The sequence below is a fragment of the Haliaeetus leucocephalus genome, unplaced genomic scaffold, assembly GCF_000737465.1.
Source record: "Haliaeetus leucocephalus isolate CR32 unplaced genomic scaffold, Haliaeetus_leucocephalus-4.0 Scaffold556, whole genome shotgun sequence".
NCBI lineage: Eukaryota > Metazoa > Chordata > Aves > Accipitriformes > Accipitridae > Haliaeetus > Haliaeetus leucocephalus.
In genome coordinates, this window is record NW_010972992.1 from 7,058,742 (window position 1) to 7,084,439 (window position 25,698).

General features: G+C 38.1%; 2 protein-coding genes across 5 annotated transcripts in view; one reads left to right on the forward strand and one right to left on the reverse strand.

Annotated features, from left to right (window-relative positions):
• Positions 1–20: 20 nt before the first annotated feature.
• LOC104837959 lies at positions 21–12,518 on the forward strand. The gene is made up of 8 exons (XM_010577444.1): positions 21–95; positions 697–850; positions 3,821–3,966; positions 5,596–5,772; positions 6,576–6,689; positions 9,694–9,780; positions 11,838–11,985; positions 12,431–12,518. Exons 3-8 carry the CDS (start codon positions 3,907–3,909, stop codon positions 12,460–12,462), a joined length of 618 nt encoding a protein of 205 aa, XP_010575746.1. The 5' UTR covers positions 21–95; positions 697–850; positions 3,821–3,906; the 3' UTR covers positions 12,463–12,518.
• Positions 12,519–12,923: 405 nt separating this feature from the next.
• The window catches only part of NADK (NAD kinase), a 34,775-nt gene continuing 22,000 nt past the window's right edge, over positions 12,924–25,698 (reverse strand). For 3 of the 4 annotated variants that reach the window (XM_010577440.1, XM_010577442.1, XM_010577441.1), the window contains 8 exons: positions 25,373–25,481; positions 25,046–25,131; positions 24,651–24,753; positions 23,655–23,806; positions 23,043–23,142; positions 22,250–22,407; positions 20,979–21,061; positions 16,666–19,886 (listed from right to left, as the gene is read on the reverse strand). In XM_010577440.1, the coding sequence (XP_010575742.1) occupies positions 19,739–19,886; positions 20,979–21,061; positions 22,250–22,407; positions 23,043–23,142; positions 23,655–23,806; positions 24,651–24,753; positions 25,046–25,131; positions 25,373–25,481 (939 nt within the window). In that variant the 3' untranslated portion in view covers positions 16,666–19,738. Of the gene's footprint in view, positions 13,041–16,665; positions 19,887–20,978; positions 21,062–22,249; positions 22,408–23,042; positions 23,143–23,654; positions 23,807–24,650; positions 24,754–25,045; positions 25,132–25,372; positions 25,482–25,698 lie in introns of those variants that run through there. The other variant, XM_010577443.1, reaches the window with a different exon arrangement.

The following is a 25,698-nucleotide window of genomic DNA, read 5'->3' on the forward strand; positions in this document are numbered from 1 at the left end:
CCTCCTTCCTCCCCCCCGCCCGCCCCGCCGCAGCCCCCCCTCTGCCGAACCTCACCCCCCGGCACCGGCAGCTCATCCCCACGCCCTGCGGCCCCGTGAGTACCCCGCTACCCCGCCGGGAACAACAGCCGCCCCCCCGACCACCTTTTTTTTTTTTCCTTTTTTTTTTTTTTTCCCCCGGCCTTTTTTTTTTTTTTTTCTCCTTACTGCCAAACATCACGAGAAAGTAAAATTATTTTTGCTAGCGTGGTGCAGTTTGGGTGTCCGAGATTTAGGCTGCCTGGGGTGAATGGGGGAAAAAAAACAAAACAAAAAAATCTCTCGCTCAAATCCTTTGCCCCTCGCTCAGGAGTGAACCCTTCTCCGCGGTTTTCTAAAACCGAAAGTCTGGATAACGGGGTACGGGGAAAAAGTTGCTTGCTGACCGTCGCGAGGGACTGAGAGAAGTAGAAGGCAGGCTGTAGGTATAACACCAGAAAAATCTAGGCTGAGATTGATCACGGAATAAAGTTGGACTTTTCCCTTCCGCAGCCGTTTTGCAGTTTGAATTCAGTCACAGAGAGCTTCTCTTCCTTTTTCCAAGGGAAACCCTGCACTCGTGTCGTTTAGCCGACAACACTTGCTTTAATGTGTTTCTTAGGAACAGCAACCAGTTTATAGTGCATTACGTGTTTAAAACATTTTCTTCCTTTACAGATAAAACCTTGTTCAGAGCTATCATTTCCTGTGAAGATCTACTTCTGTGTCACTATTTTGTCTCTGCTAAGTGTGATAGGGCTAACCGTAGAGACACTCGTTCGACAAACTGAGGAAGATTTCACCATTTCTCTTATTCAGTTAATTGGAGTTGGTAAGAAACATACTGTTTGTATTTTAAAACAAACGCAATTTTTCCCAAGGTAGTAATTAAGCAGCACCTGAAGTTTCTTATTTCACTCCATTTGGCCTGATAATGTTACACGTAGAATCTTCTGCTAGTTTAGCACTAACCATCTAGATGCTTTTGCCATTGTTGCTTTTCCCAGTAGTATTTTAGGGAAAGGATCAGTAATGGATGTGGTGTCATCCAAAATAATATTCATACGTGAATAGTGCGAAAAAATACTCAGGTTTTAGGAAGTTTTGCTGTAATTGGCTTTCTTACTGGAGTTTCATTAGGCAGATCTGGCAATGATTTTGCTTTCGGACAGCTGTCACTTTATGTAAGATATACTGAATGTTCAGCTATGCCAGAAAGAGCTTACCATTTCCCATTTTAATGTCTGTGCCATAATATGCTGGGGAATTCAGAGGTGTCCACGCTCCAAGGCTTGTCATAGAACGTACATCTCCTGACCTGAGCCATGCTTACACCTGAGTTGTAGTTGGTTTCAAGGCACCTTCTTACATTGCAAGAAACCAAACATACACAGTTTGATCTGAAACAAGAAAACGTTAAGTCATCTCTCTGTGTTAAGTTCCTGCAAGGATGCTGCTTCACCTGAAATACTTTAATAAAAGAAAACAAGGACCTCATTTTTTTTTAAAGCTCTCTTTTTTTTTTTTTTGTCTAATAATTTTTGTCCTGCTGGAAGGAAAATCCGAACTTCCCTGGATATTTGCAATTAGAGCTTCAGTAGAAACTTAGGTTCATATTCCTGGGTCCATTTGTATTAAATAGAAGTGAAACTTAACATGAAAATAAATACAACTGTAAGTATTTTAGGAAGTCCTCTGCAGTGGCTTTAGCAGGTCTTGGCTGTTGGCTCGCTGGCCAAAACAATGTAGAAAAGAATAGACTCTGTGGGTGTAACACCTTGTGTACAAGAAGGACACGCTAATCATAAGCAGTCATTGCTTTCTAGCTTTCACGCTTTCACCCAGAGGGAACAAAGACAATAGATTTGTTCCAGATTCTATAATTAGACACATAAAACAATACTTTTATTCCAAAACCCTGGTTTGATTAGCAGCTTTTCACACAGGACTCAGCATACCAACAAAAATTGCAATGTTAGAACAGACCATTGGTGCCTCCAATCTGTCACACTTTTTTTGTTAGCAACCACTGTTTTGTGCTTCAGAGAAAAATGAAGAACCTTCATAGCAAACCAAATGAATCACATGATGTTATAAATGGGGAAGTTGAAAGCATGCTTGCTAATCTATTTTACCCCCTCCTACCTTCTGTTGATACTAATTAGTATTCTATGCTGCAACACACACACAGGAAGAAGCGCACGCCTCTCACAAGCCTCTGGTTTAAATCTGGAAAAATAGTGTATTTTTAAAACATGACTTCAGATTTCAAAGGTTTAATGCAAACAAAAGTTGTTTCAATGTATTAGTCAGTAAAGATAACATAATTCAAGGAATGTGTTAAAACTGTGATTGGCTTACCTTGAGACTTCAAGATGTGTAAGCTAACCTCCATAAACATGCCAAAACCATGTTTCCTATAGGCTAGACAAAGACTGACAGAACTGATAACAGTTCTTTAAAGAAAAAATAGATGCCCTGGCTGTAACAATCTCTTGGATTTACCACTAGAGAGATTTACTGTAAAGAGGGTTTGGGATTTAATTTGTTGGAAAATGTTCACTTACCACAAACAAGGGGATGTCCTTTATTTCAGAAACGTGCATATGCTATCTCTGCAAAAATCTTAATGCTCAGAAGTTTGTTTTCAAATTATTTGTACAGACTTCTTCTGATTTAGCAGCTGAATTTTCAAAACAAGGAGATACTGTCTTAAATCTTTCAGGCCTTCCTGAGGTCACAAGCATGCAAAAAAGTCATATGAGTCACTTTGTAATTTGCCAATCATTTTCAGTTTTCTCAATCACTTAATAATTAAGTGAAAAAGAAGTTCATTCACTAGAAGGTTTTTTTTAGAGAGACTGAAGTTGTTATGTTACTTTGAAAACTGCTACGACGCTTTGTCCCCATGTCCCAGCCTAAAAAAACTAGATTATTTGATGTGCAGAATCCAGGAAGTAGCCCTCTGGAAAAAGAAATCTATTGTTACTTTGTTTATGGTAACAATTAACTAGTGTTTGCAGGAGCATCCTACATAAGAACAAAGCACTGATTCCTGTTGTTACGAAAGGAAAGCCTCTTCCTTATTTAAGCTTTGTCAAAACAGCATAGGGTCCAACACTGACAGCTAACTGTGGTGTTAAGAGTGGTGGGTTTTGATGTATTTTATAAAAACGTAACTCAGAACTTGTCCGAACCAGTTCTTTTCTGGACTATAATTTGCAGGGTGGGGCGTTTCAAAATTTCCACAAGAAAAATAAACTGTTAGGAATCCAGCCTGTCTAAGTTCAATTCAACACACAAGCCATTTGTAGCGGTCAGAACCACGCAAACAATACTGTAGAGGTCTGAGTACGAGTAGTAAATGGCTTGTTAGTCACTTGAATTACTCTCACTGGGAAGATAATGTAATTTCAGTTCTTTAATAAAAATGGTGTTGCATCATTGAATTCAAATATACTGTTCAACATACTGTTCAATATAGTATTACTAGAATAACGTACCACAGCTGCTGATTAATTTGGATAGCTAATATGTTGCCATTTTCAAAGTGTTACTTCACAAGTAATGTAAAAATCTAACAAATTATTTCATGCCTTGTATGCTGAACACAGGGGAGAGTACTCATTTTAAGTATCTGATTCAGGCTCCTTGGTAAGTATAAAGATACGCTCTTGACTGAGGAGCCAAAGTTACACAGTCCTGATACTTCCATTTTGTCATCTGGATCAAGCATATCGAAAAATTGCACCATGTGCAATTTGTGTTCACCTGGTAACTGACCTCTCCTTCTCCTTCCCAGTGTTCTGTGTATACTATGTGACTAGAGGAATCCTGCAGGAGAATCGCCAGGAGCTCATCGTCTTTGTTCTTTCCATCTTGCTAGTGATGTTTCGTTCCATTGTCAACTTCACAGTTCTCTCTGCTGAGCAAAAGCCAAAACTCCTGGTTAGTCTCCTGGTTTTAATTAATTTTGCTTTTCTCCACATCTTGGATTTGAAAATCTTGGAAAGGCAAGACAGCTGTGATAAGGGCACTGATAACAGAGAAAAATCAGGCTGAATTATTCCTACCATTGAGTAACAAAACATGCACCTCCACCACTGCAAATCTGTTCCTCTGAGCTATTCTATGGGTTTCTTTGTAGCAGTATCTGAAAGTAACATAAATATCAAAGAATTTATTCACAAAGGATTACTGCAGAAGGTATCCTTCACTTCACCTACTCTCCTTCAGATTTCCATCTATAAAATGACTGGCCTAAAGTCACGTAAATCTAACCTACAGACAGAACTGGAATCGCAAGTCTATATGCAAGGGCACAGCCATTAGCCCCACTGCTCCGTAAGTGCAGCCATGTATTTTTATGAGAGTTATAGTAACCTGCTGCAAGGAAACAAAAAAATACAATGTGCTAGGGGAGGTACTGCCATTCCAGATTATCTTGTTTGCACTTCATAACAATAAAATTTAATACAAGGATTGTATTCTATGCGTTACTAAGATTTGTAGTTAAACTTCCACTTGCCGTGCTTCTCAGAAGTCCTTCCCTTTTGTGGTCACACGTTTATCACAAATGTGAGAAGGAGGTTCCTTGCTGTGAAGTCATCCAAAAATTACTCTTTGATAGAAGAGATGGCAACCAAGCTAGGAAGATACAGCAAAGCAGAATTTGCCTATTCAATTTACATATCAGTTGTACATTTACTTAAACATACTTATCTACAGCAAACTGGCTTGTTAGGGTCAATAAGGAACAGGCGTCAAAGAGATGCAAATTACTTTAAGGTATGGATCCCAGTCATCAGTTTATATATGAAACAAGAACCTCAAAATAAAGCCTGGTGTAGAAGATGTACTATTAAGGACTTTTTTTTACTACTATAAAAGTAACTTGGACTACTCTAACTCCTGCTTCCTGAGCAAAATTTCTGAGCCAGAATAAGGCATACTAGTATAAACATTCTTATATCAGTGTAATTATGAAGGATGTTTTGCTACTTCAGCCATCTTTAAAGCAGCAGATATTTAGTGTGAATGCCAGCAAAGTTGTGGATACAACCCAGACAAAACCAATGTTTTCCACAATTTAGTAAGTACAGCATTCAGAATAACCCACTGTCCCAGTGAAATCAATAGGGAAGATTCTTACCAGGTGGTTTATGCCATACAGGAAGCTTAAAGCCGGTCTCTATCAAAGAAAGCTGTTTCTTCAAACTGTAGGATAAAACCTCAAACAAAACCTTGCTAAAAGTCGTCATGATATTACAGGGAGTGCAGAGGTTATGCTTCTCTTAACGGTTGTAAAACTACTACATCGAGGGTAACGTAAACCAAAATAGCCAAGGTGAGTTTACAGTTATTACCAAGTGGTTGCAACAAATGGCAAAAATCATGGCGTGATCTTTGCCACTTAACAGTGTGGCAGACTGTCATCTTTAACTGTTGTCTGTTACAATGCCATTAATAGGCAGCCTGGTTCTTACTCCTTTATTATTTCCAGTGGGAAGATTAAAGGTTAAAGACTGTCCCTGTTTTGGCACAGCGAGTCACATCCTGATTTCTCTTTCCCATCAGGCCCGCTTCATTCTGATCCTTTTGGTTGGCTCCTTTGATGTGATCTGTGCCATCATCCTCATTCAGAGTCAAAGCATGATGGCCTTTCGAGTGGGTGGTGCTCTAGAAAGCCTACAGTCACAATACTTCATGCTGAACCTCTGTTTTTCCATGTTGACCTTTGATCTTCAGGCACAGGTATAGAACTCTCTCCCCTGGGTTCCCTTTTTCCCTCCTGTTGAGAAAATCTTAGATTAGCTAAGCTGAACTATTAACTTCCTATAGCAATTCTGCCTGTATCTCACTTTTTAGATAAGATTAGCTTAATAATGGTCATCTCTCCAGGTGTTTGCTATAGGGAAGCTTAGTTAAAATCCATAAAAAATGAATCAACATATATTTTATCCTCGTCCTGCCCAAAAGGAGAACTGAAACTTATTTTTGGGAAGTTTGTCCATAAAAACAATTGCATCCAGAAGCTCCAATGCAACATGGCCTCCTAAAATAAGAAAGGTTATCACTCTACAACATCTCTGCCTACAGTCTTTTGCTTTCCAGCCATCCCAGCTGTCTCCTGCGTTTGAGAAAATGATACTGGGATGGGAGAGGGAAGCCTGACTTAGCGAGGCAATCAGCGTGAGATAGCAACCTGAAGTTACAGACAAGTGAAAGGAACCCAAGATCTGTTTAGAAAGAGTTTGTACTTCTGTACACTACCCTTCATTCTTACTTTACTATGTATTACCCTGTATTGCCTTATGCTTTATCTGGAGCACATCCTACTGCCTTCCCTGTTCTTTGTTGTTGCTAACATGGCATACAGGGAAGTACGTCTGTCCTCGTGTCCCATTCTGTACTGTTTGTCAGTTTCTGAGGAAAAATTTTAGGCTTTAGATCTGTGCCCAGCTTACTGTTGCTGGGAGTCTGTGTCAAATATTTTTTGGTGGGCTGTATGGTCTCAAACTAACAATTTTACCAAATCTTTGCCTCCTCTCTTTCAGCTCTGCTTGTGTGTTCTGCTGATAAGCCTGCATGAGATCACCCTTCTACATAACATCATCTCGGCAACAGGGGTCCTTTGGGCCTGCCTGAAGGTGACCATTAGCATCATCGCAGTAAGTGTTAAGCTAACAGCGACACTAGCAAGGATAGCCAACTTCTGAGACTACAAGTTCTCACCCCGAGCAATTATCACAGGCTGGGAAGTCACAGCCATCCCATTCTACGTAATACTGCTAAGTGGAAGGGAGCCAGAATGGATCCCAGCAGAAAACAAGAGCACCAACAATAATGAAGTCTGAGTGTACACGATGAAACGTCACACTATCGTTATTCCTTTCTGAGGGACATTGTTTTATTCTCAGTCCTTGATCACCTGCTGTAATGAAACCTATAAGATCACATTATCTCCAATATTTCTACCTCTCTGAGAAAGTTAGGTGAAACTTGCAACAGTCCTCCAAATTATTATGGATATACAGATGCAGTGAGACTTGTATAGTCCTTATATCCTTAGAAAACCATACCAAAAAGATGAGTGGTCCTTTATTGGGCAGCTTCTTTGAAGGTGAGTGGCAGTTTTCAGGTTAACGTAAGGATTTGTGAAGTTGGAAGTTTAGTTTTTCATGTCAGTCAGACTGAACTTCCTCCAAAATCTTGAGAGCTCTGTTCCAAGAATGATTGCACAATCAGGGCCAAAGTACATCAGATATGTGAGTTTTTTATTACCAGGAAGGAGGTTAGGGGGTTTTGGGTTTGTTGGGTTTTTAGACTCCTTGGGTGTTTGCTTTAGCCATTCAGCCAAATTCCTGACAGCTGAAATACAGCTTTTCAAGTGTTTTGATTGCCTTCCTTGCTAAAAATGGAGCTAGCACCAAGCACTGTGCTTTTAAAATACTTTAGTAACTTGAGGTGAATAGTTGCACAGAATCATCTTTCTCCTGAACTTTGGAGTGTCATGGCCACTAACAGCTACCTAGCAAGGAAAAATGGAGACAGGACTAACTGTGAGTGTGACACTTAGGAATGCAGACAGGGATATTAAACAGCTTGGTTTCCTCCTAGGAGCTCCTTATATACCTTTGTGAGGCACTGGATCTTTGCTTTCAGTTAAGTTGTATCGGGTGTGGAAAGAAGGGAGTAATCAGAACCATGTCTGTTTTCCTGCTAGGATTTAAAGTGTAAACCTTTCAGCCACTTTTCCCCCACCATCAGAAACAAAGTTGATCTGACCCGTTGCCCTTCACAGATTATGAGTTCTTTGCTTATCCTTTATTTGCCTTTAGGCATTAAAAGAAGCACTGTTTCTTTTAAGAAAAGAAAGAGGTGCTTCAGTTAGATGGTTTCTTGTCCTAACATACGTGATACTCCTTATGCTTTCATCAATAGCAAACGTGTTTCTTAATGGTTCAACTAGTAATAGTCAATGTCCTAGGGATAAGTACATATTCTTGCCCTTTGCTCAAAACTGCGTATGTTAGAACTACTTGAAAGCTACTTTTAACCCCGTCTAGGTACATTACTGACTTCTCTGCTGGAAGAAGTTAACAGCTTCTTGTCTAACTAAGAAATAGGAAATGTAAAATTAATGAAAAAAAATGTAGCGCTGTATTTCAGTAAGTGGCAGCACTGCAGGGCAACAGCAACTTAGAAAAGGTGGATACATTTCATAAGGGTCTGTCTGGTAGCTTTGCATCCAAGGTAAAAATGATTCTGTCTCAGGCTAGAGCATGTAGACAGTTTGACAGAGGGGTGACAATAGGAACTCCTTTTCATTACCTTGTTCAGACAAGTTTTTCACAATCAGCTGCTTGCAGAAAGATGCAGCAGTAGAGAAACATCTATCATTGTCTTGTTTGGTGCTCTCCTACTATGAGGTTGCTATGCAAGAAAGGTATGCAGACATACATAACCCACCAGAAAGTATAAGCATAACAGAAGGAAAAACTTGGAAATGCCTCATACATGGTCCTTTCTGGTAACCGCAATACCTGAAAGCACAGCTTAACCTCATGCTCCCTTATTTCTGGGTTGATGCACATGCCATTTCACAAGGGGATTTTTCATTATTTTTCTTCTATTTATATACACACTTTCCCATTTACTTTAGTGGATTTATTTTTCCTAATCTCCATTATTAATTTTCTCTCTTTTCTCCTGTTAATTACTAATTGTCTCTTTCCCCCTCCTCTTGTTTCTCAGCCTTCGTTTTCCTTTCCCTTTTGGTCTTATCTTAAGAGGAGCACTATGCAGTACCACCGAAAACAGAGACAATAGGAGAGGTGGCAAAGAACAGACTCCTTAGGGGAGGGACAGTTCCCTTAATACTTTTGTAGAGGTTCACATATTGACCCTTGCAGAAGAATCAATATTGGTTTTGGGGGGAATCTGTGGTTGATCAGATGCATCAAATCTTATCATAGCATTGGCGCAGTCACTGTTTTCATTCCCAGTGACTCAGTTGTTTTTCTTTCATTTGCTCAGACCTGCCCTTCCAGTTCAGGACCGCTGAAAGTTGCTACCTGCCGGAAAGCAGTCCATCGTTTCTTCTTTCCCAAGTCCCAAGGTTAATTGTGAAACAAAGCTTTTCTGACAGTTAAATCCTCTTGCTTCTCCCACGTTTTAGTTCTCAGTGACTTTATTCCTCTGTAGTAGAAACAAAGGTGGAGAAAAAAGTCAGAGTGCTTTCAGTCTGTTAGCTACGAAGACATAATTTGTTAAGAGAAAAATCTGAGCGTACCCAAAGAAAAAGTACATCAGCGTAATTCTGAGTCAGCTGCTTTTCCATTTAAGCTAGCTGGGAGTTGTACTGTAAGCATTAGAAGGCAGAGCTCAAGACAATGCCGAGATGGCTCAAATCACAGACAGCTGTCAGGATGCGCCCATGAAACAACCAGTTCTGATTTCACCAACATCACTCCTGGCCCAGCTCAGTGGAAAAGAGAGACGGTATTTCCTGCTAAAAAAACATAGGTAGAGAAGGCAAGAGGAGAACAAAGTTACAACTGAGAACTCAGCTAGACCAACATTTGAAATGCTATTGAAAAATCAACTATAGCCTTTATAGAGTATATAGCAACAAGTTATAAAGTTATGTATATATCTCATCTTATTTTACAGATCTTAAAAGAACTGAAACCTCTGGTGTGGATTTTTCTGGGTCAGAATATACCTGAAGTAGTTTATCTCATCTACCTGCTTTACACGGTAATTCATCAAATTTACTTGCTCAATAACAAGGAGCAAGGCTGGAGGCCTCCTCTTCATTACTGGATCCTTGGGCCCAAAACATGGTGCCTCATTCCTGAGCGTACCCCTTTGTTGCAGCTCCTGTCAGAATCAATGAGAGCAGCAGGCACGTCCTACCTCTTCAGGATCAACTTTTCAAGACAGGAACCATGTCAAATTGCTCTTGAACTGATTAGTTAGAGGGAGAGGCCCTGGAAGTCTCTGCAACTGGCAAAGTGTCCGGAATGATTAGGGCAAGATACAACAAAATCCTCCAGTACAAGATACACAGCTCCTCAAAAATGCCTACCCTCCTTCACAAGAAGTCTCAAGTGGTGCCAGAGCACTTGACCACCTGCAGGGCCTCAAGTCATTGTATTTTAAAGAATTTCTTAGGCATTTCTTAGGCACCAGCTGTCGATTCTGATGTAGCCAAAACAAGAGACATGCAAGCCCAACAAACTCCAGTCTTAGGCATTTTTTTGGCACTATAATAGCGATAAAGCACTTATCACTGGGGCACCCCAGCAACTCCCACAACACATGTGAAAGGAGGTAAGGAAGAAGGGCAAGAGCAAGGGCAAGGCAGATTGGTCATCATGGGAAGGACTCAAATGCTGATAGCAGCCAGTGTTTCTCATACTTTACGTAAATAGTCTCCAGGTACTGATAAGAGTCCAGTGGCTGCAGTCATCCAAGTCCTTGGGGATCTATTAAAGTATGCAGTCAAATCAGGCTCTTCCAATTATTCACAGGCCTGTTTGTTTGATCTGACAAAGCACAGAAGGACCACACGCTGTCTTTGGTGGCTATACTTTACTTATCTTGCAGTTAGGAAGAAAAGTACAGGTGGTGGCTTCTGACATTAAGAGTAACATGACAACTTGAAAATAGCTAGGTCTCCTTCCAATTTTGTATGGTAACAATGAACATGCAAGAGTGACCAGCAAATGAGGGCATGGACATGCAATGCAATACTCCTCTCTGCTAGAGAGATCTGTAATGTAGTCACTTCTTCAAACCAATTCTTTTTAACATCTTTTATCTGACTAACTGAAAGGTAGGGGGAAAAAAAAAGTAAACTGCACTTACTGTTAATTACTTCAGCTCTGAAAAGGCTGCTAGATTGACTCTATATAGCAGCTGCTAACAACCCTGTAAACAGGAAAATTGATAGAACTTAATAGCCAAACCAACTAATTGCACCAAAATTGGCCAGGACATCCATAACCTGCCTTGATTTGGAATACATGCCATTGGGTTTGTTAACAAATCAAAGTAGTCAGAACTATGCTTTTTTAAATCTCATCCTGACAATCACTAGGCCTGCTAGGGCAATGACTCAAACCTGCAGGAAGGGGGGAAAAGAATACTGCCAGATCTTAGTATCTTTCTTTCAGTACTGGATTTTTGCAGAAGTTTCTCATCTTAGTATTAACATGCCTGATCATTCTTTGTTCATGGGAGCAGTGACCCCTCTTCAATGCAGTAGATAGCTGCAGGATATAAACATGTTGCTTTTAATTAAAAGTTGCCATTTTCTCTGTGTCAGACCTCTCAAAAAAGCACAGGTTAGGCAATTACTAATGTCATAAGCACAGTAATCAGGCTAGCCATGAATGAAAATGGGATCATGAAGCTGGCCCCTGGACATGTGTGACAATAACACTACAATGACAGCCAGGGAACACAACTTCATTCTGTATTTTACAGTGGAAAGAAACTGAGATGTAAGATGCAGTCTGGTTTCCTTATCTCCAGCTTAATCGTTCTTTCAGTCTGGGCACAATACTGTTTTGATATGACTTCAGTGCTGCAGAGATGAGATGGTGTATGCATTTAGCTAGAATCAGCGTGCACCCAGGGAATCATGTAATCGGCAAAGTAAGACAGTTTAAAAGTGACCAGTTCCCCGCCCCCCCAATTACTATCCAGTGACTTCTTTCAGAAACTTAGTGGTTGGCTGATTGCATTTTATGGCTTCAGGGTTTTGTGGCACTAGGTGTTGACTGTTGTATGTCTCTATTTTCCTGCAGGTGATAAGGGAGTGGGGCAAAGGAAATTCTTACACTCTGGAAGCTGCTTTCATTACCGGCTCTTGCATTTCTGTTGCAATAAAATCTGTTTTGTTTTGGGCACTGATTCATGTCTACCGCAGCTTTGGGCAGGGGCTGAGAGAAAGAAGTAAGTACTTAAAAAGGTTGCCTTAACTATGAAGGTTGTAGCCTATTGTATGACAGTCACAATTAAGCAGAGAGCTTGTCGAGCCAGGAAAATAGTTAGGGATAGTCATAATAAAAGGCAGATCCCTAATGACAAAGTTCAGAAGATTGGATGGAACATAACGTGATTTCTCCCTCAAGAAAACTGACATTAGTCAAAGTTGCTTCTAACCTACGTAAGAATCGCTGCTATCCAGAAAAACAGACCTGTGTGGAAAAATGTCCTCTACGCAAGATACATGTAATTTTTCTTCATTATGCTGTATAACTGCCTTATAATAACTGAGAGAGACAGAATAAAGGGACCTAGAGAACCACTAATCTTAAACTACCCAAACCTCCTTTTACAAGAAGGACATAAATGCTGCTGGGTGTTGGTGTTGACTGGTCTTCCTTTCTTCCCACAGTGTTTTCTTCCTATGGAAGGATCGACTCCTGAGCATCCCCCTTGTGTTCTATCTGCAGCTCTTACAGAGTGAAATTGTAGCCGGGGAAGTTCTGATCAAGTACTTGCATTCAGGATGTAAGACAATGGGTCAGTTTCACAGAGGTAGAGGAACTTGCTCAGAAAAACATCTATACATTTCTTGGATCGTATCGTGCTAGGGAACTATAGCAGCACAGCTGGTAACTTAGTTTAAAAAGCAAAGTGCTCTCGGGAAATTAACTGTAATCCTCTCGATTCAGTGAGTTTTGCTGACAGGACAATGCATCTTTCACTCCTTGTTTTCCTGATGTTGCTTTGTAACCATAGGAGGTTCACAACATGCATGTGAGTAGAGAATGTTGTTAATATAAATGCTGTTTTTCTGGATATACACAAACATAATAATAATTTGCACATCCATCTTACATACCAGAATCTAGAAGTGGATTGCCCTACCATCATTTCTCAACTCAGATCTGTTGCTGAACAGAGGTCAAGCACTGACGTTGTTTCGGTGACAGCTGTATTCCCTGATCTCCACTATGGCTGTGTGATGGCTTAACTCCAACAGAATGGCTAGGGCTCTTGTTCTGAAGTCAGAGGAGGAATATTTCAATTTTTTTTTGTTTTTTTAAATCCCAGCTACACATGAAAACTACGCAATGTAATCTTATGCCTTCCTATAGTGTATCTAACCGATGTGCCATTTCATACACCAGGCTGACTGTTAAACTAAGCCTTTAATATTGCAATTTAAAAGTTTGGTATTTTATTGATTGGAACCTTTAGCTACTGGCTGTCTATTTTTTAATAAAGTATAAACACAGTTTGCGCATGGATAATTATTTCTCGTGTCAACAGCATGAGTTCAATGGGAAGCCTGTTTACAAACTGAGTATGGAAGAGACTGGAACTGCAATTCATATGTGCCATGAACATTGCCATCATACTCCCCTTCAGATATATCTTTAAGTTGGAGGTATCTGTACACTGCAGAAGTAGTTAAAATAGTTTATTGCAGCTTATGAGGGAAATGTTGCAAGGATGATCTCAAAACTTCTATAAAAAAAATATTTTTCTCATCCTAGTCTTCTAAACCTGAAACAAATCTACTTTATTGATAGCACAATGGAGGCATGAAGAGGTTGAATGTCTGTAGTCAGACTGCATACAGCTGACAGTATCAAGAGAAAGGACGAGTGTACCAGCTGATGACTGACTTCATTCCACAAGTCAAAATGTGACTATGAATTGTTGCTGAAATGGAGGAACACAATTAAGCATATTCAATCCTTTTCTAAAACTAGCAAACATGCAGCAGGTCTTACCTAGAGCAGGACCAGTAAGGGAAGACTTTGATCGTGCAGTAGGCCTGTACTTGGTGAAAATTAGCTGAAGAAAGTAGGCTTGTGCTATGCTCCTTTTATCTTCATAACAAGGAGATGGCAGAAACAAATGTATCATTAAAAGGAAAAAAGTTGTGATTACATTCAAACATTTATCTCCCCCAAAGCAGAAACATATTGTTATGCCTTGGAGAATTAACTGTCATATTTTCACAGAAAAATGTTCTTATTCCTGACTAAGGTCTTGTTAAGTTCCTGTGGAAATCTGCCTGTTCTTTTTCACAAGGTCTTTAAGTTAGTATTTGTGTAGATAAGAGCTACTAGGCTGAATCTCTGAAAGTTTCCTGATACGCAATCCTGTCATAATCTGCAGGCAGTATCTTTGGCCTACTCTAAATTGAAGCACTTTATTTTTTGCCCAGCCACTCTAACCCTGGATGTAGACAATCATTAAACCTACTGGTTCAGACAACCAACTTTCACATTTTCTATTATTAAAGCAGGAGATTAATCCAGCTAATTCCAAAGTTAACTTTGGATAAATGCAAAGTTACTCATCACATTTTTTATTGGTAATTCGCCAATAGAAGGGGAAAACAATGGGAACAAATCACACTATACCAAACAAGTGGAAGCTACTGCTCTACATGTCATCAAGAACCTCCTCTGTCAACAGCATTTAGCAAGTTTTACCCAGAACATGCAAAAGGAATTTCAGTTTTAGGTAATTTGCACAAATTCTTAACAACTGATAAATATACAAACATTTTTCCCTCTGCGATCAATCTTCTTTTCCATGCTGTATGAGAAATCTCTCAAAAACAGCATGTAGAGAGGCTACTTTTTCATATAGAGTAAAATAAGCACACCCAACAGGAAGAAAAAGTCCAAACCACTCATGCACTTCATTTTTGCATTATTATCTTCTACCTGTTCTTTGTTCAAGCCTTTGAGTTCAATTTTTCTTTGTGCATTACTGAAAAAATGAATCAACTTGCTACTTTCCCATCACTACAAAGTATTGGTAGCTTTAATGCCATTTTTCTGGGTATAGCTTCCTGCTTTTCTGTTTGAGGACAATACGTGAGACCAAACTGTTCCCTGTTGTTCTCATGACTTCGCTCAAAAAAAGCTTCAAGCTGCTGTGCACATGTGCAACAGCTGATACTAATCTGGATTCCAGAAAAGTTAAAAGAACACAGCACAGAAAGACAGAGACTGACAGAGTAAGGAAGAGCATTTAGGCTTTGCAATCCTGTGCCCCACAGTAATAAGTCATTAATTGGCATAGCTAGTTCAAATTGTCTTTAGAACATAATCATGTTTTTATGAAACAAATCGTAATACCACTGTAAACGCTATATGCTTCTCTACCACTCCTTTCATTAATCAGCAATGCAGTAAGGCATCTCGCAGTTGCACAAGGAGCATGAGACTGTCATCAAGAGGTAGGACTGCTGCACACAAAGGGAGACCCAGATTAAATTAAAATTTAGTATTTCACGGAACAGCAGCAACAAGTACAAGCTGTGTTGACCTTCACATCCAGTATGAGATTTTTTTTTTGGATTTCCCACGATGGCTGTAATCTATACTGCCACCTGATGCCTATGTGAACAATCTAGATTAAACTGCATGTTGGTACCAACACTCATTTCAGCTTATCATGTAGACATGCTGCAGGGCAAGGCAGGGCAAAACTAGAAAAAGATGGCCTCAGAGTTCACACAGGTTTATGGCCAATTCTGGGCTACTTTAAGTTCTCCTAACTCTTAAAAACCCAGGGTAAATTGATACAGCCATTTTTTAATCAGCCCAGCTGAATTAATTTTTGTGCCAAAATTTTTGATACCTCAGCTTGGAAAGACTCTGGGGGGATGGAGAATACTTTTTGCTGGTTCAGCAAACTATGGTGATCACAGCTCTCAATGCTAGAACTGGGCCGTTTAAACTGACAACAGTTAAGAAGCCTTCATTCTGACAAGACAGGACTAGCAAATTGCATATAAACTATCTCAAAAGCTTCATCTGTAAAAATAAGGGTCCAGCCTTTGGCAGTGCTGTTTCCCTGCTTTATGCATAGGCAATAGAGTGCCACTGTCACAGAAATGGTGGGTTATTATTCTGGCCATAGACAGCAAGAGTTTGTCACTAGCCAGGCATAAGAAGATGGAAAACTCTAAGGTACCTTGCAAAGCAAACGAACTCCATTTAAAAGCAGCTGTATTACCTGCATAAGACATTTCCTCACATTTATCAATCAATCATTGGACCTGCATGAACTGTTGGAATAGGTTACAGGTGAATTATGAAATCATAAAAAGACATCATGATTATTAGCCACAAGTTTCATGGAAGAAGTGTCTAGAACTTGGCCACAATGTGCACAGGCAAAGATAGAATGGGCACTTAAACTACATTTTCAATCCTAAATTTACTGGGTATCCAAATTATCTGACATTATCTCAGATTATTGCCCTTAACTATTTCTTTCCTCATTTTTCTACTCTTGGGCCTTCAAAAAAAGTAGTTAATGCAGCCCAACTAGTTGTACAGAAGATTTGTTTCAACTTGCACAGCAAATCCAGCTTTTATTGTGACACTTTTGAGAAAAGACTAGTATCAGACATATACATTCAAAAAAGCCTTAGGTATATTTCTAGAAAACAGATGGTACTGTCCCGTGAGACAATGTATCAAAAACCCACACTGAACATTTGCCTTCCAAGCAAGTAGTTCTGTATACGTAATTTTATATTCTCAACAGTCAAAGTGCTGCTTTACAAATCCAACTTTACAAAAAGATTTTATTGAAAGGATTGAAAAATATTTGTTTTCAACAATATTTAAAACAAGTTTTCAAAGCATTAACAATATGTAAAAGGATTTTTCCTCTTTTAGAAATTCAGTACACTGCTTTATTCCATACTACATCAGTTGTTAATAACTTCTTAAACTCTCTACTAGAGAATAACTTTAAAAAAAAAAAAAAAAATTTCCAAGCTTCCATTTTGGCCCTTTGTAGACTGGAAAGGATTTGTAGGTACAGTAACATTTACAAACCCTTATATTAGAAACACTGCTCTTCATTAGCAAAAACCTATTTTACTAGTACAGTTTAAACAAGTTACTTTGAGTAAGCTACATCAGCAAAATGAGCTTTTATTGCCAATATAACCAAGTCTGCATTACAGCTTTTTTTCTGGTTCAGCTGTGGTTTGAACAGAAGTTACCCACACTTAAAGCAGTTAAATATGCAAAACTTGAGTGCTGTTTAAACCTCACTAGCCCGCTTGTCAATTGCTGGTTTGCAGATTAAAGGCCTTAAAAAGGGACTTTGTACAGTTAGACAGGTTTGTAATGTATTAACACAATTTGGGTTGTGTTTTGATGTAAAGCAGCTAGTACAATTATAATAAACACAGCTTTTTGAAGAAAAAGCAAAGACTAAAGTCATATATGACTTTCTTTCCTTTAGTCAGTAATTGTAGCTCTCTACTTGGCTGATCAGTGATCCAAATAAGATCATTATCAAGTGGGAATACTTGCACAAGCAAAAATGCAGAAGCCTCAAAGCCAGTAATGCAATTGCAGTACATGATAAATTTAAAGACAACTCCTAATCTAGATCTAATCTAGAGAAAGTAGTTAGGTAAGTTTTGATTACAGATTTCATGAACTATGCACTCTGAAAATTAAAGTTCGGCAATTTAGTCAATAATAGCTTTACTATTATAAAAAGCATAAATAAAAAGTGCTGAATATAGTTTTATTTAAAAAAAAAAATACTAGATAAGGCTGATTAATCATTTCGCCTCACCTCCACAAAATGATTTCCATTTCCTAGCGTGCCTAGTATTCTGCTTGTTTTCAACTTAACAATACATTTATATAGCCGCTATACCCTGTTCCTTTTCTCAATTATTGCATGTTTAAATAAAATAGTTTCAAAGCAAATAGTCCGACACTTCTATAGTTCAAAAAGTAAACAGTTATTAAATAACTGAATACTCCACCTAGGAAACCCATAAGCAGCTTCAAAACAGTGATAAAACAATTACTGCAGAATCAAGTGAAAGATAAATTCCAAAAGCTATCTGGATATTCTCCAAGATATCACAAGATTTGTCTATTTAGACCAAATCAAACCAATATTCTATTTTACAAATTTACAAACCGAGTATTAATTTATATTAACACATTTTCATTGTGATTTGTATCATTAATCAAGAGTTTGCTTCTCTTTTATGGAAAAGTGCTCTCACCTGGATTTAATAAAATTAGACAGACTAGGGCAGCATCCAAAATGGAAGAGACATCATTTAAACCATCAGAGGACAGCAGGTTAGGCAGAGTTTGGAAATCAATACATTTCCCATTACCACTTTGGACCACATAAAGAACATAAGACAATCATGAAAAGTTCAACAGAGCTTCTCACTCCACTTTCACAGAAATCCCACCTTCATCAGTAAATTAATTCCTCCACAATATTATGCCATAGGCTTAAGTTTAACAGATAACATCCATTCTTTTAATGACCAATGCAGCAAGACTCTGAAAATGCTAAAGTTTGGATAGTATGATCATGAGACTGCACCACAGAGAACATAAATGTAAACATTATACTTGGGTTTGATATTTTTCATTTAAAGTACAGTACAAACCCTTTTTTCCCCAACTAGTTTTTCTGTTGGATTTTGTTTTTGTTTTGTTTTTTCTTTCATAAAAGCACGTACAATAAAATATGTACATAGAGAAGTTAGAAACATTTGAAAGCATCTTAAAAAAGTAAATACGAGACTTAGAATATCTTGAGTGTGCTGAAGGCACCATTGCTACTCTACTGGGAATGTGTCCTCTCATTTATCAGCCTACCAATGCAGTATCCCTTTCTGTATTACTCAGCACCAAGAGCTGGAAGGTATCTATGGAAGTTGAGGGCACTCAGGGCCTCATATAGGATGTTCTTTTCTTCAAGACAATAGTGGAACTAGACAATATAGTAGTAATTGAAGCCCAGATTCTTCTTGAACACTTGGAGAATTTTTTTTTTTTCTTTTTTACTTTACAGTCTCTTATGGTACCATTTATTCCAGAGAATCAAACAAAAGTAATAAGAAAAAACAACACACTGATGATTCCCACCAACAGGAACTGCAGAGCTATGAACTAGCTCAGCTATAAAAATGGAGATCACTGTAACAACCAAGTCCATGCTAATGCTCGTCCATGCTATTTCTGGATGTTTACACAGTGATGACAGCCAAGGGTCAAACACTGTTCAAATGGGCATAAGATACATATATATGTGTATATATATATAAAAAAATACTTTTTTTTTACTAGTTCCATCTATTAATAAAAACATTCTTCATGGGTGTTTCTTCGCACTGTGTCACATTCACAAGTAAGGAGAAAGTATTTTAAGCGCTGTCTTGATGGGGAGCTCTTCTGGGCAACACATATTTAAGCTAACAAACAGGAGCTTTTTTTTTTTTTTAAAAAGCAGATTTTGTAGAGCTTTTATATGCACAGCAGTCTTAAATGGAATTACAAATATACCAAATTAAACGGATTATTTTAATGCCACTTTTCTATTATGTATCTACATTCAGCCTACCATGTTATTGGTAAGTTATAGGTTACAACCAAATCTACAGATGTGGTTGTCAATACCAATCAGAAATAATCCATTTTCAGATTGCTCATTTGAAGGAAATTCACACCAGATTACAACAATCAGAGCCTAATTTCTTCCATTCCTACTCTTGGTGGACAAGAAATAGCACAATTTCCAGCCATCAGCAGATCAGACAGATATAACCACTATGTACATCTGAGATGGTGACCACACTTGTTAGCCAAAAACTTAAAAATCCAAGTATATAGAAGGGATACTGCCACTTTCCATTCCCGTGAGTCTTGTTAGATGTAGACACTCAAAATTCTTCTTCTTCAACAGCAAAGTTATTTTGCTTCTTCCGAACATTCCAGTGTAAACACTCAGCCAAGCTTTCAAACCAGTCGCTCACAGGATCTCGGAAACAGATCGAAGGAAGGGGATAGCAAGAGGTAGTGATGCTAATACTGCAACAACACAGGAATACCCCAGTCAGTCAAGGGCAATGAATAGCAAGAAAAAAAAAAAAAGTCTTCTATTCACTACCTAACATAGTGCTATGTTCAGCCAATCTGGTGAAACAGCAAGTTTCTATAATCAAGCAATAACCAAAGTCTGCAGGCTCATCTAAATGGAGTGAACACATGGCTTAAAATTGTTAACAGATGCACTGTGGACAGCATTCTTTGACACAGTGAGACTACTGAACCCACCCCATGACATCCTGCAGTCTTTTGCTGGTCTTCACATCAACAACACCGGGACAAAGGAAAACATAAGTCACCACCTTAGCCTTTAAGCTTCAACTACAAGCAACAGCAATAAAAAGTCTAGCACCTAACAAAGAGCCAAATCTCATGTTTGAATCCTTACTACCCTCCTGATCTGTTCTACAGATCTTTCAACCTCAGGGGAAATACAAACAGTTCAAGATGGAGTGTCATGCCAGCTACACATTTTCCTTCCTGGCAACTTTTATGGACCAAGAAAAAAAAAAAGAAGTCATCTTGAATGGCAAGTCTACCAGTCACGTATCACACAGTTGCCTTAAATCACCTGCCATTAGGATAAACCACCACATTTTGCACATAAAAAAATGAGGAAACTTCACACGCTGCATTCTGCTCACTCAAGGCAATAACATCGCAAATGACCACAACCATTCAGTAAGTAAACACAGTTTAAACCATATGGCATTATTAAGAGCCACTGCTTACATGCAACTCCCATTGTTTTACAACTTCTCAAACTCCTAAGATATATCTCTAAGTTAAATTTACAGAATTTTCTAAAGACATGTCCATCTTCCTTGTCAAGCATGCCACGTTTACATGCTTTTGTCTTAACATTTGACTTGCTTTCATAGGAAGATCTAAAAAATCCAAGTTAGAAATTAAATACTTTTAGTGCAGTTTGTGCTGTAAGAGGTGTTAGGGTTTATAAAAGCTTGTTTCTTCACTACCAGCAACCCTTTTGACAGATGTTAGAGAATGAGAGAAGTGCACGATTCAGTATTTTCTATACTTAGAAAGAGATGCCACAATCAAAAAAGGCTTGACCTGTCTCCATGGCATATTTCCTGCCTCTTCCTTCCGTCAAATGAAACCCATGCTGTATTTCTGGCATCCGGGGAAAGCATAATCTGAAAAAGAGAAAAGAACTAAACTTCAGGTCCAAAACCTATTTTTCAAGAGTAAGGAACAAACACCTCCTTCATCGTCCCTCCGAGAACAGAATTGACTCTTTGCAACTTTACAGTTGCACTGAAATTCATAATCTGTCCGTAATAACAGTGCAGTAACACACCACACAAGTTCCAAACCTTCATTTCACGTTTGGTATATATACACATACTCTTCTACATACAATAAACCCTCTCTTTATAAATACAAGGTCATAAATCAGACCGACTTTCCAATTACAGCCAGTGCATGCTTTAATTCAGTTACATGAGTTGACTTAGCATCTCTTTCAAGAAGAAAAAGTTAATGCATAAAAACAGATTTTAATACATAATGAATCCAAAGCTGTTACATTTAGGAAGCTTTGTTCATATTTAACATACATTTCTATTAAGAGAAAAGAATTGACTACCATTGGCCAGTAACACCCACTGACGTGACAAATTGTGGACTGAGCTGTGCCATGAATAAACATTCAATTTATATTGTAAAACAGGAACAAAAAACCCAGTACACACTTATTTCTTATTGCTAATCTTCTAATGTCCCTAGAAGAGCCCTTCTAAACATACTAGCTCTCTTCCAACTTAAGTAGACGGGAAGCTTGTAACAGACACAAGAAGCAGAAAGGGATTCTTCCTTACACATGGGTATTTGTTAAAAAACACATTAACTAAGTCCATTTCATATTGAGGTATTGCATGCCTTTTTTTCCTGCAAGACAGCATTAACAAAAAATAATTAGCGAATTGCAGATAACTCTACCGATATACTCAAGATCTGCAATATTTGTTGTTTTAGCCATGAAAGTAGAATTTTTCATTCCCTTAAATGCCACTGATTTACACGCACTTTAACCGAAATAATGTAAAATTTGATTAGTCAGAATGCAAATGTATGTATGCCCATTTTACAGAATGTTACACAACTACAGTCCAGTAGGAAGCAGCGTGAAGTATTCCGCTAGTGGGTACATATTTTTTTAAACAAAGACGCATTCTTCAACCGGACTTGATCAGGTCCTCCTACAAATGAAAGAACGCAGGAGAAACACAGCATTTCCTAACCGCTTCTGCTTTGGGTCAGGTTCATGTGGTTATTACAGAAGTTTTTAACTTACAAAGAGAAATAACAAAACAGAAGCTAACCTTGAGTTCCACTCCAGCAGGAACAACAATAGGTCTGAAAGACAATGAGTGAGGGCAGATTGGGGTGATCATTATTGCAGGAACATTTGGATGAATCATAGAAGCTCCTGCTGCAGCTGCATATGCAGTGCTACCAGTTGGCGTGGAGACAATGACTCCTGTGAAAGGAGCAAAAATTTCATTTACATAAGCATTACAATCAATGTGTTATTTTGGAAGACAACTAAGAAATAGCACTGTTATGAAAATGAAGCAGAGAATGTATCAACTTGTATTTCACAGGAGAATTGCAGTATAATACACAAAAAGTCAGAAACTCTCTTCTAATCCTGGCACAGCATGTTAGTTTTATGGTTTCATGTAAGTTGCATAAAACTTCTAGATCTCAGGTTACACAACTTTGTAACAGTGACATTCGTTTTTTGAAGGATAAGAGCTTTAAAGATGAACTTCTGTATTTCATGAGTTGAGATCTTAGGCCTTCAGCAAATTCCAGATATCCAAGCAAATTTTTTCTAAGCTATTTCTTGCTCTTAGCCCTAACATACCATACCCAAAGAAAGTGCCACTTGCTTTCGCAAGTCCATAAACAAAGCTTACAACACTTTAATGCTTTGTTGTGGAACACATTAGCTACCAATAAATAAACATACCTATTCATTGCACACTAACGTTTTTTGTCACCAGTGAACAGAAGCTTGAGATTTTGTTTCCATGTGAGAAAATCCTCCAGTAAAATAGCAACAGTCTACACATGAACTAATAAGCAATTTAACTCAAGAAGCAGACTCACCATCTCCTTGCACTGTTGTTATCAGGTGTCCATCTAGAAAGACATCTACATTGGAAAGGTAAGAAGAAGGACCACGATCCACTACAACTTCATTTAGGACCTGCCATGACATCAAATATTACACCAGTCCACTATTGCTGACTTGGCAATGTAAAAAAATGACAAGCTGAAACAAGCTTTGAAAAATTCATACTGATTTAGTACCTGCCAAATTAGACTCTCTTTATGGTTCTGTCTTATCAAGTGCCAGCTGCAGTTGTTAGATGTTAAGAATTATTTCCAGAAGCTGGTTATTAACAATGTACAGGGTTTTTCTTTTTACTTATAAAAATCTTTGGGCTATCCCATTTTATAACTACTACTTTGTTTTCAAAATAGAAGGAAAATGTTACTACAGGAAAGTACAATATTAGCACTTATGATTGCAGAAAGTAATGATACACCACTTCCTCATTGTGCAGTGCCCATATTGTGAATTAGAGCAATATGGATCTGTCCCACACTACTGGGCTAATGCAGGTAAACTAATGGAAGGGGGAAAGTTATAATAAAACAAGTACAAAGCAATTTACAAACAGTGTATTAGTTCTTTTGCTTATTTTGCCCTCTGACCTGATATTGCATAATTTGCTTGCCCACTTCCTTCTCTATATTTGTAGACACTACTCCATTTTCTTCTATACCATTTTGTACTGTCATTTTCTCTCTGTGCTCTTTTACTACTTTCACCTTCAGCCTGCTTCGTAGAACAAGCGCTGCATTGCCTAGAAGTGAAATATAGGAGAAAGTACACAAAAATGATATGCTAGTATAGTAAATAAACCCCTGTAACAACTAGCGAACTGTATGAAATGCCACCTCTCTATTGCCCGTGCTTTCAACATTCCCAATTTCATTCACAAGATAATTGTCTACATTTGGTTAAAGCTCAAAACTCATTTTTAGTAGTAAGGAGCAAAATTAAAGTAAAATTTGAACCCAGTCCTTCCTCCCTTTCCTCATGATGCAAAAAGAAAATTTAAGTTTTATATGGACATGATCAAGATGGGAAAACACTGTGAGCCTCATGTGATCTTCACTAAGACAAAAGCTATGCTTAGAGAGAATGAGTGCATTAGAAACACCTATTAAAAGACAACATTCTAGCAACATGAGAATTTATACGTCTTTTCAGGAATCTACTTTGGATGCAACTCAAATAATCTCATATTGAAGAAACAAAGTATTTCTTCCCTTAAATATTTTATTTGCCTGACTTCTCAGTATTTAAGCACTGTACTGCTGAGAGAAACAGACTACCACAGATTTCAGAGCTACACTCTATTTGTATGTTTATCTATCATTTCAAGTAAATTCTGCATCATCTTTTACTTGTTTACTCCACACAGGACAAAGTTATTTCTTAGCCATTTTCCTTTGCATAACAGTACAGAAAGCAGCACTGAATGGGTCAATGCAATGCAATGCTTTTGTTAGTTTAGTATACATTTCTTGTGACTCAATCTTATGGGCCAACCTAAATGAGTTGGTTAAGAAAATTACTAGTCTTGGAAAAAGCTACAGAAAACGTAACAAAAAGAGACACCACACCTTGTCCCCTTAAATTACCTTCTATAACCTGAGTGACTTGGGACTGAAAATTCTCAAAATTAAATGGAGTAAGAAATCCAAGGGATCCCAGATGAAAAGCCATAACTGGAGGTACACTACCCTATCAATAAAGAAAAGAATTTAAAAGCTACGGAATAAAAGCAATTCATACTTCTACTAATTGCCTGTAAATATTTTGACTATTGATGTAACTTCAACTGTGCATAATAAAAACAACACATTACATAGACTATTTTCAGAAGGTACAGGGTAAAACAGTCTTGAAAAAAAAAGGAATGAACAGCAAAGGACAAATGCTGTCCTCAATAACAAAAGAAAAAAAAAAAACCAACCACCTTCAAATACTTCAAAAAGAAAAGAGGTCTTTAAGTCTATTTCCCATAAAGACCAACCTGGAAAAGCGAAGAAGCATAAAGTAAGGTCCCATCTCCTCCCAGGCATATGATAAAGTCTATCTGATTGGAGATATCATCATAATCTAGAAGCAACGTTGAAATAAAAGTTTTGAATTAAGTTTTATCAACAGTCTTAATTTCCGAACATAAATTAAGCACAGCATGCCAACATTCACTCACAAACATAAAAAAGCACACCTAAGATGTAACAACAGCTGTTTGCAAATACACATTAGTTTTACAAACTTGACCCAGCGACTAAGGAAATACCAAGACAAAAAAGCAATATACTTCAACTTTACTTTCAAGACATCATTACCATACCTTCTCTGAAGGTGCAAAATTTCTTCTTCACTGGTCCAAAATTATCATCATTAGCTATAGCGGGGTCTTCCAATACTTTTTTTTCTACATACACTATCATATTGTTCTCCTTCGGAGAGATAAGATAAGCTTGTTAATAACCTTTTAAAATGACAGAATATTTGACCCTCCCCATAATTTGCATTAGTTTAAAACATATAAATAATAATTTACAGAAGTGGTCTGCATCTCTTGGTTGCGGGGTTTATTTTTAATGTGTGGTCTAATTCCAGTGAGAATTTTGCAGCACGCACAGACCATCTAATGAATTAAACTAAACTAAACTT